Raw genomic sequence first — 12026 nt, 5'->3', positions numbered from 1 at the left:
AAATAGTATTTTACAGACCAGAAACACAGAAGTTAAGCAGCAGTTTATTGCAGTTGACCAGGTATGTAAATAAACTGTTCTGACAATTATGAGCAGGGCACAATTTTTTTTTTTTTTTACAGCGGATAGTTTCTTCCTGCTTGTAAACACTAGAAAAGTATTTCCTCTCCAAACAATTTAAGCAGCAGAAAGTATAAACAGTCTTTTGCAGAGGTTCATGACCAGCACTGGTTGCCTTCTCTCTCTGTTCCAATAGTTGCAGGGCACTTCTGTTGTCATGCACAGGTAAGGGACTTTTCTATTACATTTCAGACACACAGGCTTCTAATTGAAGCCCTGTTATTGAATAAATAAGTGTAGTTACATTTTTTTTATCAGAGACTGCATCCATGCTTTGATTTGCAGTTCTTTCAATAAAATGAGTACGTAGAATGCATTCTGGTAAAATGAAAACTGAACAGTGTTTGTGTGTGTATATATATATATATAAAATAGAGCGTACAAAAAAAGCCCTTGCCAGAGTTACTCTGACAGCTTTTCTGATTTATAAACTTAGTTTGTTGAGCTGGTCACAACACTAATGAAGGCATACCTTAATGCTCTAGTTTGTGTAAGACCAGGTGATGAAACAAGTAGCTTAAATTAGAATCTCTATACCCAAAATGCACCCTCCCCTTCTCACTTTTCCAAGTAAAATATAGTTGGCTTTCAGAATTTAAGTACAAAGAGCGAAACAGAATATTTTTCCATCATTTTAGAAGCATTTTGCATTATTTCTGGTTTCAGCATTCATGCCCTAGGAAGATGGGTGGTTTATTCTGTGTTCAACTAGTGCATGAAGTCAGGTAATTCTTGCACAGTCTTCACACAGGCAGAGCAAGCAACTTACTCGCCCTGATTTTTGAAAGAAAGCCTTGCTGCAGGAGAACGCTCTCAGCTCCATGCCCACCAGGGATGAAGCGCGGGTGCTTACAATAAAGAACAGGATAAGCATGGAGTCAGTCAGACAAGCTCTCAGAGTCTCCCAACGGTTTCTGGTTCAGTGACTTTCAGAGAGAATAAGGCAATGGTTTTCCTTTCAGGAATTTTTCAGTCACCTTTGAAATCCATGTAGTTTTATCCACAGCACCCTGCAGCAAGGCATTCTGCAGTTGGCTAAACAGATACCGCGATTTGTCTCAAACCTGCTACTTACCTCTGCCATGATCCCCTTGAGTTCTTGTACCAAAAAAAGAATGCTGAGGAATTTATTCCTTTGCTATGCTCTCCATGCCACTCACTTCACAGATCTCTATCTTGGCTCCTGTCAGGTTGACTTTTTTTTTTTTGAGATGAAGAATTGTATTTTATTTTTTTTCCCATAGTGAGCCTAAATGTAGCCCTGTGAGCTGAAAGACAACAGAGAGCTAGGAAAACAATCTAGATTAATGTTTCTATGGCAGAGGCAACTTTACATACTGTCAGACAAATGGCATTTTAAAAAAGCCATCCTTAATTATATAGGAATTGCTAAGTGGGTTCAGAGCAAACAATTTAGCATATTTACACTGAATTAAAAAGACTTGAAAGAAATTCACAGGTTTGCAGCACAGTCAACACCTGTGAGATTCAAGAGCAAGGACTAAAAAAAACTGTAGGCTACTAGAAAGGAATATGGCTTTATTTCATTTTAAGAAAAGCCTTTCTTGCCAAAAGTGGGGATATTCTAGAGTGTACCTGTGAAGTACCTACATCCAGAGCATACTCAATTTCTACCTTTGTTCCAAAACAGGATCTCTCTTGTGTACATCCCATTAGTTGTAAGGGGGAAAAGTTCTTTAAAAAGATACTAAATTTATCTGAATTTTCTGCATTCTCAACAGGTGATATGAAAAGATCTCAGTTAAATGATTTGTTTTATCCAATGAATGTATTCTAGACAGATCAACTGCATTCCATTTATTATTTTATACAGTGTAACTTATTTAAATAGGTATAGTTCAGTTTTGGTTTAGGATTCACTACTGTTAACCATCTTAAACTGCTTTATAGAAGGTAATTTCTGACGTGTATTTGGCTCTTAAGAATCACGATTCAGAACTATTTTGCCAGACTGCCAGCATTTTTCTTAAGAAATTCAAGTGAGAAAAATAGAAGCTGCCCTTTCCAACAACATGCAATAGGAAAAAAAAGTTGAAGGAATGTCTCCAGCTCCAGGGCAGTGGATTTTTCTCAGAAAAAAACCCAAACCTGCTACAAACAGTTGTTAGAGTTGCTCTTCCAAAGTGAAAAACAAACAACAATTTTGTCACGAAATTGGGGAGCAGCTCCAAAGCAGTAATCATTTCAAGCTCCCACTATGACAATCATGCAAGTAGAAAGGGTTTCCCCTGCCCCCTTGCCTTATGAAGTAAATTGAAATAGCGCTAAGGCTTTGTACTACTTTTGCTTACCATAGCAACTGTGATTTTTTTCTTTCATGAGTTACTTTTTGCTTATTGAAATAAGCAGCTTCTGCCAGTGTTCTTTCTGCACAGGTCCCCACCACTGAGATCGCAGTCTGACTTCCACCATCCTGGCCATCTCCTTGGGGGCTCACCTGGAGTCAGTTATCGGTCTTCCTGTCACTGCACTCACTTGCTCACTGCGTTTAGTGCCAGCGCCTGCCACTGTGGACAGGGTCACTCCCACGGCAGTCGGCAGGACGCCAGCCCAGGGGAGCAGGGTGGTCCAGTTAAATGCATTCACAACATTGCTTCCTGTGTTTGCAGTACAGCACACCCAGACAGGTATCAAAATCCTGAGGTGATGTGTGCGACGTACTGCTAACGCAGAGAAATGCTGTGAATACATTTGCTCAGTTCATTTCTGGAGATGCATTTTTATTCATCTTCTCCTCTGTAAAATGTAATCTCCAGACAGCAGTATGTTGCTCACGCCTGTCCCCACGGTGCCCTGCCGGTGTTAACCTCCCTTAATGCAAGCAGCTCCTCCCCACGGCGAGGACGGAAGCACAGCAACTTCGTCCTTGCCTCTGAACACTTTCTGGTATTTGATGCAGTTGAATACAGTCTACCCAGTATGAGATACATTTAGCTGAGAAATTTTTTATATATACATCAGCACATTTGTATATAGTCTATGGTCTAATATTGGCTATTAAGTTTAGCCTACTTCCTCCTGTGTACTATCAGCATCATTGTGCACCTTGCTGTCAATGCTTCTTTGTGAGTTTCTCTAACTACTTTTTCATAGACTGCAAGTTATCTTTCAGGGGGTGAATGGTTCTTAATATCCACTCATGAGTAAATTATGAATTTGTCATTATACTATATGCTATATGCTCGGATAGCTTTCGGCTTAGATGTACAAGGAACCCTGGTAAAACCTGTATACGTGAAGTTATATTTTAGGAGCAAGTGTGTGCCTAGAGCCTCCAGAGGTTTTCTGTACATACCAAGTCTGAATGTAGATTAAATTATTAACACTCTAGCATAAGACTTAACACTTCTCTAGGCATTTGAATTTATGCAAGGCAAGCAAAATGAAAATTACATTAAAACATAACAGCTAGGCAGTTCATTTTCCCCACCAATATTTACAACACCCTTAGAAAAAGAAAAATAAAAACCAAAACACAAATATTCCTCCAGCTTGTGGAAAATACTAAACATCCTCATTCCTTTCTCTCTTACACAATTTAAACTGTTACTGTTTCGCATCATTTGCTTCCTTGCTTGTCAAAAGCATTAACAAGTTAGCAGAGCACCCAGTCATGTAGTAACTTCTATTAAAGAGAGACAGAAAACCAAATTATTTTGCAGTAGTATTATTACTACAGTAGGATTAACACAACAAAGAAACAGACAAAAATACAAAATGAGTCTGGGAAAAGTCATAGGATTATACCAATGCATTTAAAGTAGCATGATTTTTTTTTTTTTTTTAAACATTTGTGTGAATTATGTACATGTCCATCTGATGCAGTTACTTACTTCATCACATACATGTGACCTGAGTGACTCCATCTTCCTGGTCAAATTGTCCATCATCCAGTTCCCTTAATACTCCATCGCTGCTACTGAATCCTGAAAAGCCTCCATACTGGGAGGATCCCTCCTTCATCCAACATTGTTTAGAAGGAGACAGGTGAAACTCATCTGGTGGCTGTCCAATTTCTACAGGGCTAGAAGTAGCTGTGTCTAATCCAACACTCCTGCTAGAGACTTTGCCTTTTTCCTCCCCAATAACTTGTCTTAAGGATTTCCTCTGAAATACAAGATGTTTAAATGTTAGCTTATTTTGGGGGTGGGGTGGGGGGGTAGGTGGTAAGCCAAACACTTTGCAATGAGTCATGCACGGATTTAACGTGAGCTGCATGTTAACATAAGGGAGCATTTAATGCGCTGGTTTAAACTATGAACTCCTCTGGAGAAAAAACCTCAAGAAAGACAAAGGAGATACAAGATGTGGTTGAGATTCAAGAAAGCACAAACCAATGCTAAAAAAAGTGCTTCAACAATACTCAATTCTTACACAGTACCTGGCAGACCCGGAATGATTTACAAGTCTTTACCCATGCTAAAATCAGCCATTTGAAGAAAGCATGATTTCTGCGCCTAACGCGTCTAACGTACCCCGACTCTGACACCTTCTGCCATATAGCACATGCGTGCGCTGCCCTTTCTCATGCTCTGCAGCGATGATGCTCGAGGGTGGCCCAGCTCCTGCTATCAGCTTCCTCTCAGCTGCAGAGGTCCCTCCTGCCTGGAGGGGTGGGAGGGCCAGGCAGTGGCAGGCAGCAGCTGATGCAGCTCCACCATTTCCAGCTACCGCTGCAGGCACACATATCTGCATGCCACCACCTACAATGTCTGGCTAGTGCCCTCATCTGCAAGCTGTTCTGAGTCAGTGGATGTTGATCACCTCCCCAAACACAGTTCTGCCTTGAAGCTTCAACAAGACTGCAGTATTTGATGAAGGTATGAGCTGAACTCCACTGACACTGAGCTCTTTAAGAGTGTGATCTGACCGCTTCATAGGACTGAAAGATTTCCCACTGATCCATCTCATGGTGAGACTGCTACGCTTTCCCATCTTTCCAATTCTCCCTGTAAAAACCTTCAGAGGCCTCTTCAGGTAGTGGCAAGTTTATTGAGGATTGCATTCAATCCACATGGTGGATCTACAGAGATAGAAGTCAGCAGCTGTCCTGTACAGTAATTTGAGAGGGGGTCTAAAGAGACCTTGCACATGAAGAACTGGGTATAAATACAGTTTGACATTAGTACTGGGATCTCCTGACATGCTTCTTGAAGTGATGGCTGCCAACATCAAAAAGAAAAGCAAGCAGATTTTGATTTATGCAAACAAAAACCTATCAGACTATGCTAAGGGTCCTCTTAGGTATTACAAATAAATAAAAGGTTTATTTCATTTTAGCATCAGGAGCTACCTGAGGTACTCAGCTCTGCAATGATGCAGCACCCCCAGAGGCAGTGTCAGTGCCCTGAGTCACACCAGAGCAGCATGGTCAGGCAGGCAGAAGGGCCCTGGCTGCCAGAACAAGCACTGCTAAACCAGGAGATGCTTTGCCAGGGGACACAGCCCTGCCCACAGCAGGAGCACATCTAGCTAAGGAGGAATGCAGCCCCAGCACGGAGCAGCATTTTGGTGGGTAAAGGACACATGCTCTTGCAGGGGGATTTGCACAAATGCTATCACTTTAAAAACAAAAACACTCCACAACTGTGTTTGCCATGCTCTGGCAAGTTCTGTGCCCCCCTTCTATACATTGCTAAGTTTTTTTCTCAAACCCTTTTGAAACTGTAAAAACAATGGCCCTTGTGGCTAAAGGAAATGTATTTAGGGAAGCTGTTACAGAAGGCATTGGGAAATTAGACTAAGGGGAAACAGTGTTGCCTCAGGAGAAACAGAAGGAAATAGGCTTCGCCTGGATGCCACAGTAAGAGGATAAAGTCTGCTTAAGGGAAATAAAGGAAACGAGAAAAAAACCCAGAAAACCCTTAAGCACTGTGTGGTTCAATCTTGGATCTCCTCCTCTGAACTATTTTCTTAGTAAAGCAAGTGGTATGTGACAAACAAAGAGCCCACTGAGACAGCATAGCCCTTCTAATCCAAGAGGCCTTTGAACCATTACATTAAGGCATAAGTCAGGTCATAATGCACTATCCCATGAATATACAAGAAGGCAGAGAGATCAGCTGTGAGGACATAAAATATACCCTTCTCTGAGGTACCTGTGGGAATAAGGGATCAGGTAATTGGGGTTTTCCCCTTAATTCTTACTGAAGCAAAGCTTCCTTTAGAAATGGCAATGCCTAACTTTAACCCAACAATTAAAAAAAAGATAATCCTGAGTACACAAAGCAACCCGTACCCCATGTTGCCATTCTCCAGAACATGAGTCACAGAGGTCCAGCAGCTGGACCTGCCTGTGGGGCAAAGCTCCTGCCATGGCCAGACCCTGCTGCACTGTGGAGAGCTGGGAAGTGATGTGACCAGGGCTCTAGGAGCTTGATAGTTAAGTGTTTGAGAAGGCCTGTATGAGGCTGCTTTCTTATTTCAGTAATGAAAGAGCCTTGCTGGTTTTGTATTTTGACTCTCTCATAGGTAGCATTCTTCTCAAGGTACCTGAGTTGTAAACATGCTAAGGGTATGCTTAAACAAACATGAATTGTAATGTCTTTTTTTTTTTTTTTGAACTTAAAGCATTTTAGATATCTGAAGTATTTTTAGATATCCAAAGTATTTCTGTATTTCAAAAACATCCTAAGTTGTGGACATGAAAAATTTTTTAACAGCTTTAATGTAATTTGAACATCCATGAAAAGATGGGCAGTACAAATGAAAATGACAGAAATTAAATGTTTTTACTGAAACCTTTGCAAGGATTGATAAAGTTGTATGACTATGTCATCAATGTCCAGTGGACATTTTAAATAAACATATTAAAGTTTCTAGAGCAAAAGTTAATGCTTTCAAATTTCAGCAGCTTGTTTTGCACCTGAAATCTAGCTACTCAATGCAAAGCTAGCATGACATTCTAAACCATTGAATTGAAATTGTAATGAAGGTAATATGCTGTTTGACAATTCAGACATTTTGGTAAAAAAGCAACGAAGTAAAAAGATTAAAATTTAGGGGAAACCAACATAACTGGAAAACCAGAAGGAAAATGTTGCTCTGCTAAACGTTTCAGCTTCAGCCTCAACTACCTATTTATCCCATGCTAAAGTGACCTCAGCATACTGAAATTTCCTGGTAGAGAAGTAAAGCATTTCACTGGTACTTGAAGAGCACATTTAGGTACTACCTTTGTTCAGATTTTGAACACAGTAATCCTGATGTAAATGGCTACAAATCAGCTATTTCTTGTTTACTTCCAGTATGTTAATGCTTAAGTCAAACGTTTCCCATTACAACAAAGAAAACAATAACCACAAAGCACACCATTTTATTTGTATAAACCAAAACTGCTGATCACCTCACAACTTGGTGAAAGAACTTAAACTGTGAGCATAATGCTTCCTATTTCTAATTTAAACCACGTTGCAAAGATTCATCAGTTCCTTGCACTAAATGTTTTTACAGAACTGGTTTGTATTAGGTCTCTTGGCAGAATCCAGTCTTAACTATTCTAACTTGTGTCATGTAGTTACGCTGCCTTTTAAGAGATGCTTATAGTTAGAAATAACATACCTTACCAAGGAAAGGGTATTCATCTCAGGAGTAAATGCCCTTATACAGAGTATTAAAAAAGTAGGGAAGCATCAGGACAAGTACGACTTTGATAATAAGGTTTTCTATATTTACATACTGATATCAAAATTATGTTCCAAAACATACTTTCAGAAAGGTCTTAGGAAAGAGTGTAAAGACTACAAAGTCAGGCATGAGAACAAGGGTCAGAAGCTTTGGAAGCTAAAAGCTGCAGATGCTTGGTACACAGGGGGAAATTAAAGGAAAAAAATTTTATGAGGAACTGGCAGAATTTAGAACAGGGTATGAATGGGAGATTAACACACTGGCAAGGGAGACTACACAGAAGAGAAAAAAGCAAAATCTCAAATTTTGTAAATGAGGAAATAAATTACAGATAGCGATAGATACAAAAAATAAAACAGGACTTTAATTGTGCATGTTGAACACAGTTCTTCCAGGCATAGAAGCAGTAATTATCAGGGGACACAGTGAAAAGGAAGTTAGGCTGGAGATAAGGAAAAGTCTGGACAGGAACAAAAAAAAAAAAAAAGGGAGAGAGTGTATTTTAGAAATGCCAAATAGAGGAAAATATAGATGATGGTAACAGACAGGATAGAAGGCAAAAAGGAGGGAGAGAGATCCAATATGAATGCAAGAACTTTAGAGAGTCGTGGAACTATTTATACAGATGGAAAGAGACTAGGTATCATTGCCTTATGATAGTATACAACACCACGAATGACAAAGTTTGTAAAGTTACTATGCTGGTGCTGGACATGAGTGAGAACGTCCATAGTTTTCATAGCTGCTGAAGACTATCACAGGAAAGTCACGTTGTTTAGAGAAAGGTGGAATGGCCATCAAAAACCAGAAATAACAAAAATTAAAATCCATCACAGAATGTTGAAAGACTTAGCAAAGAGTCCACCAGTAGTTCATCCTTCTCTGGCCACAGCACGATTTACTATAGCACTATACAGGTGCAATAACTGCTGTGACCTTGACCGAGCAGAACACAGTGACTGCCAGTTACTTAATCCTCAAAGCACTTTTATACAACTCCTATTATGGGAGCCTCACTCGAAAGGGACAAGGAGTTGTTCAGGTCCAGCTGCAGGAGTTTTAAATCCTCCATTTCTGTCACACATTTTCATGCAGCAACAGTTAGCACTTCCCCCTTCAGATTACAGTAGCCCTTGCACAGCTTGACACTTGTGTTCTTCTGCAAGTGTGAAAGTAGTCGTTTTGGAGATCAAAATAAAATGTTTTCTTTTGGAGGTCAAAATAAAATGTTTTCTTTCATGTGCAACAGATCCAGGATTTGAATCAGAAGACTTCCTGAGGACTTCTAAAGAAATACTTACAGCACAGCCAACCTCATCCACCCAAGACAGTAGTTTCTTAGCACAAACCAGGTTTTTAGTACGCTTATGCTTTTCTCTATGGCTTAATTTAAGAGGTATATGACTGAGAAAAAAACAACATACAAGTTCAGCTGCAAAAGCTCTCCACAAACTTGAAGTTTAAACAAGTGAAACGCTCTTCTGCCACCTTTTTCCCCATTAATTTTGAAGTCTCATTTGTTTCTGTACCTAACTATGATGTGAAGTACTAACTTGTTTTTATATTAATACCATAAATACATTACCTCTGGTGTCTGGACAGCAGAATTCCACATAACAGGTCTCTGAAGAAAAATTACTTGCTTTGTGGCCAGATTTCCTTCACTAAAATTTAAAGAAAATTGTTTCAATAACTTAAAGGCAATAATAGTTACTGTAACACGTTCATAGCTTTCAGAGTCAACTGTAAGTTGTGTGTATCTAAGTCCATGAGTGAGAAGAGGATAGACTACCAAGCATTAACTGTTTAATTAATTCTTGAACAGTTCTGTCATCACATTAAAGGGAAAAAAAAAAAAGCAGCATAGAGCTGGGTTAAGGTGTAGTGTTTTTCAGCTCTACATCCACAGTGAGATAAATGACACTGGCCGTTTTGTACATGGGAGGTACATGCATAGGAAGGAGAAGAGAATATAGTAGTAAGGTAAAGGAAAAAAATTAGGAATTGAAGTTTTTAGTCCTGGAACTTTTACAGATGTGGATACCGCTGTGGTAGATATAAAGAAACATTGTTAATTTTTTTTTTAAAGGAAGTACTTTTAGAAAAATAAATGTGAAAAGGAGAAGTTGTTCCTCAAGACCAAACTAGATGTTACTGATACAATGTTTCAAAAGTGTTACACTTTCAGTACTGGTGGTACATCCTCTTGAAGGTTGTATGTGTTTATTTTCATCACCTTTCCATCAGAAATACGTGTCAGCACGTTGATTGCATATGTACTACAAAGCCCAACTCCATGTCACTGGAAGAGTGCAAGAATTTCAAGACCAGAGGTCTAGGATGGGAGGGTTTAAAAAATTCCTGTGCTCTTTTAGGTATCAGATACTACATTTTGATAAACTCTCCTTCTCACCCCAACTCCAACTTCTGGGCAGTATTCAGTGAGATCTTTATGCATATAAAGGAAAGACACTGAAATACCTTGGCAGAAGATTGACTACAGATTTAAGAGTACAGAAACACAAAAGAGATGTAGTGAGTTCATTTGAAGTATCTATTATTCTACCTATTCTATCAATCATAAAACAGTATTATTATGCATAACATTACAGAAAGAACTAGTAAAATAATGTAAGCTTGTAATTCAGCATGGGTATGTCACAATCTTAACAATGGCACACATAAAGCTGAGATATCTGATTCATGTTTTATGCCAGAGCTAGGACTGATAGAACTGATTTGTGTTTAACATTAGGGACTTGCTCCAAGAAAAAAAAAAAAACAAAAAACAAACAGGGATTAAAACTGTTCCTATGAGATCAGAAAGAGCTTGTTAACAGCCTGCCCCAGTAGGGCTTCCGGAAGTAAGTTCTGAGAAAGTACACAAAACAGCACCATTCCCAGCAAACTCAGCAACATCTGATCATTAGTCAGTGATGATGGTTTTGTGACAGTGTTTGGCCCCTCACAATCTTCCTTTCAGTCCAGCTGAACTGAGGTCATGGCATATCTTTGCATGTCTTCCTTGGATGCGAACAGAGAACTATCTTAAACTCCAGCTTGTGGGGAAAACAAGGAGGCAGGAGAAGAAACTTACTAGTTTCCCTAAATTAACAAGGTTTGCTGCTCTGAGAGTGCCTACCTCACTGTTTGCATCCATTAAAAGAAAATGTGTTACAATTTTATGTCATGACAAGGAAATTAGCAATCCTGCAACCTTATTCCACTTGGCTAGGTATCTCTCCCTGCCTCAGTTATGTCTGCTTCGATAATATCAATTGGGAAATCTCTCTTCTAATCAAGAAAGCTGAGCACAGTCTCCTGCATGGGGAAGAGCCTACGGCTTATTTTGTAACAGTGTCTGCATTCCTTCAGAGAAAAGAAAAAACCCCAAACATTAAGCTACAGCTTGCACAAATTCTACTATAACAGAAAAAGGACACGATGGTGAGTAGACAATAAGTAAATTAACAATTTTCTAAGTCTGACCTTATTAAAATGCCGCACACGACAAAGTGGCTATGAGCTTAATTCACAAAGAACTCAATGACAGTGGGATTTCCACAGAATTTAAATGAGAAAAAGTGCTTAGAGCAAGCCACTCCATGGCTTCCCTCACACCTCCACATTTCCTCTTTGCCTCGTAAGTCAGGGCCATTTTGAAAACTTAGATTAAGTAGATTGTCATGATAAATTAATATTCACAAAGTCAGTGTTTTTGCACTGCATTTGCCTGCCTGCTTTGTGGCGCCGGTAGACGGTCTGCCTTGCCCATTTTCAGGGACTATAGTAATCAGTGAGGGGAAATAAAGGTCACTGCAGAGAAAGGCTGCTGAAGCCTTTTTCCTGTCTCTTCTTTTAAGAGGGATGAAGGGCAACAGAGACTCTCTTGTTAAAACACCAGCAGTTTGCTTGTCTGCTTATGCTGTACGTGCAGTAAATTTGTCCTCTTACATGTATATATTTAATAAGTCTCCCAAAACAATCATCAAGCTAGAAGCTAAGTAGTACTGCCAATGACTGATTTTTACAGATTTTTTTTAAATGCATGAACATTTTATATACAATGCACTTAGAATTAAGGTTAGACAAAAGTTTTCTGAAAAATAAACAAAAGGAGCAAGATAATAAATTCTTTTAACCCATTCAGGTTTTTTTTGCATTTCCCAAAATGCAGTTTTGCACTCCTTTGGAATTGCACAGCATTTAGACTTTCAGTTATGAGACAGACACCAGTCTGCAACAGTGACTGGCTTGTT

At 39.3% G+C, this 12026-nt stretch overlaps 1 protein-coding gene across 1 annotated transcript in view; it reads right to left on the bottom strand.

Annotated features, from left to right (window-relative positions):
• Positions 1-22: 22 nt before the first annotated feature.
• The window catches only part of RFTN2 (raftlin family member 2), a 34859-nt gene continuing 22855 nt past the window's right edge, over positions 23-12026 (bottom strand). The window contains exons 8-9 of the mRNA XM_074829538.1: positions 9353-9431; positions 23-4248 (exon numbers count right to left, since the gene is read on the bottom strand). Of these exons, the coding sequence (XP_074685639.1) occupies positions 3979-4248; positions 9353-9431 (349 nt within the window). The 3' untranslated portion in view covers positions 23-3978. The remainder of the gene's footprint in view (positions 4249-9352; positions 9432-12026) is intronic.

This window comes from Strix aluco, chromosome 6 (genome assembly GCF_031877795.1).
Source record: "Strix aluco isolate bStrAlu1 chromosome 6, bStrAlu1.hap1, whole genome shotgun sequence".
Lineage (NCBI taxonomy): Eukaryota > Metazoa > Chordata > Aves > Strigiformes > Strigidae > Strix > Strix aluco.
The sequence above is the reverse complement of the archived record's forward strand: the minus strand, read 5'-3'. Positions and strand labels throughout refer to the sequence as shown.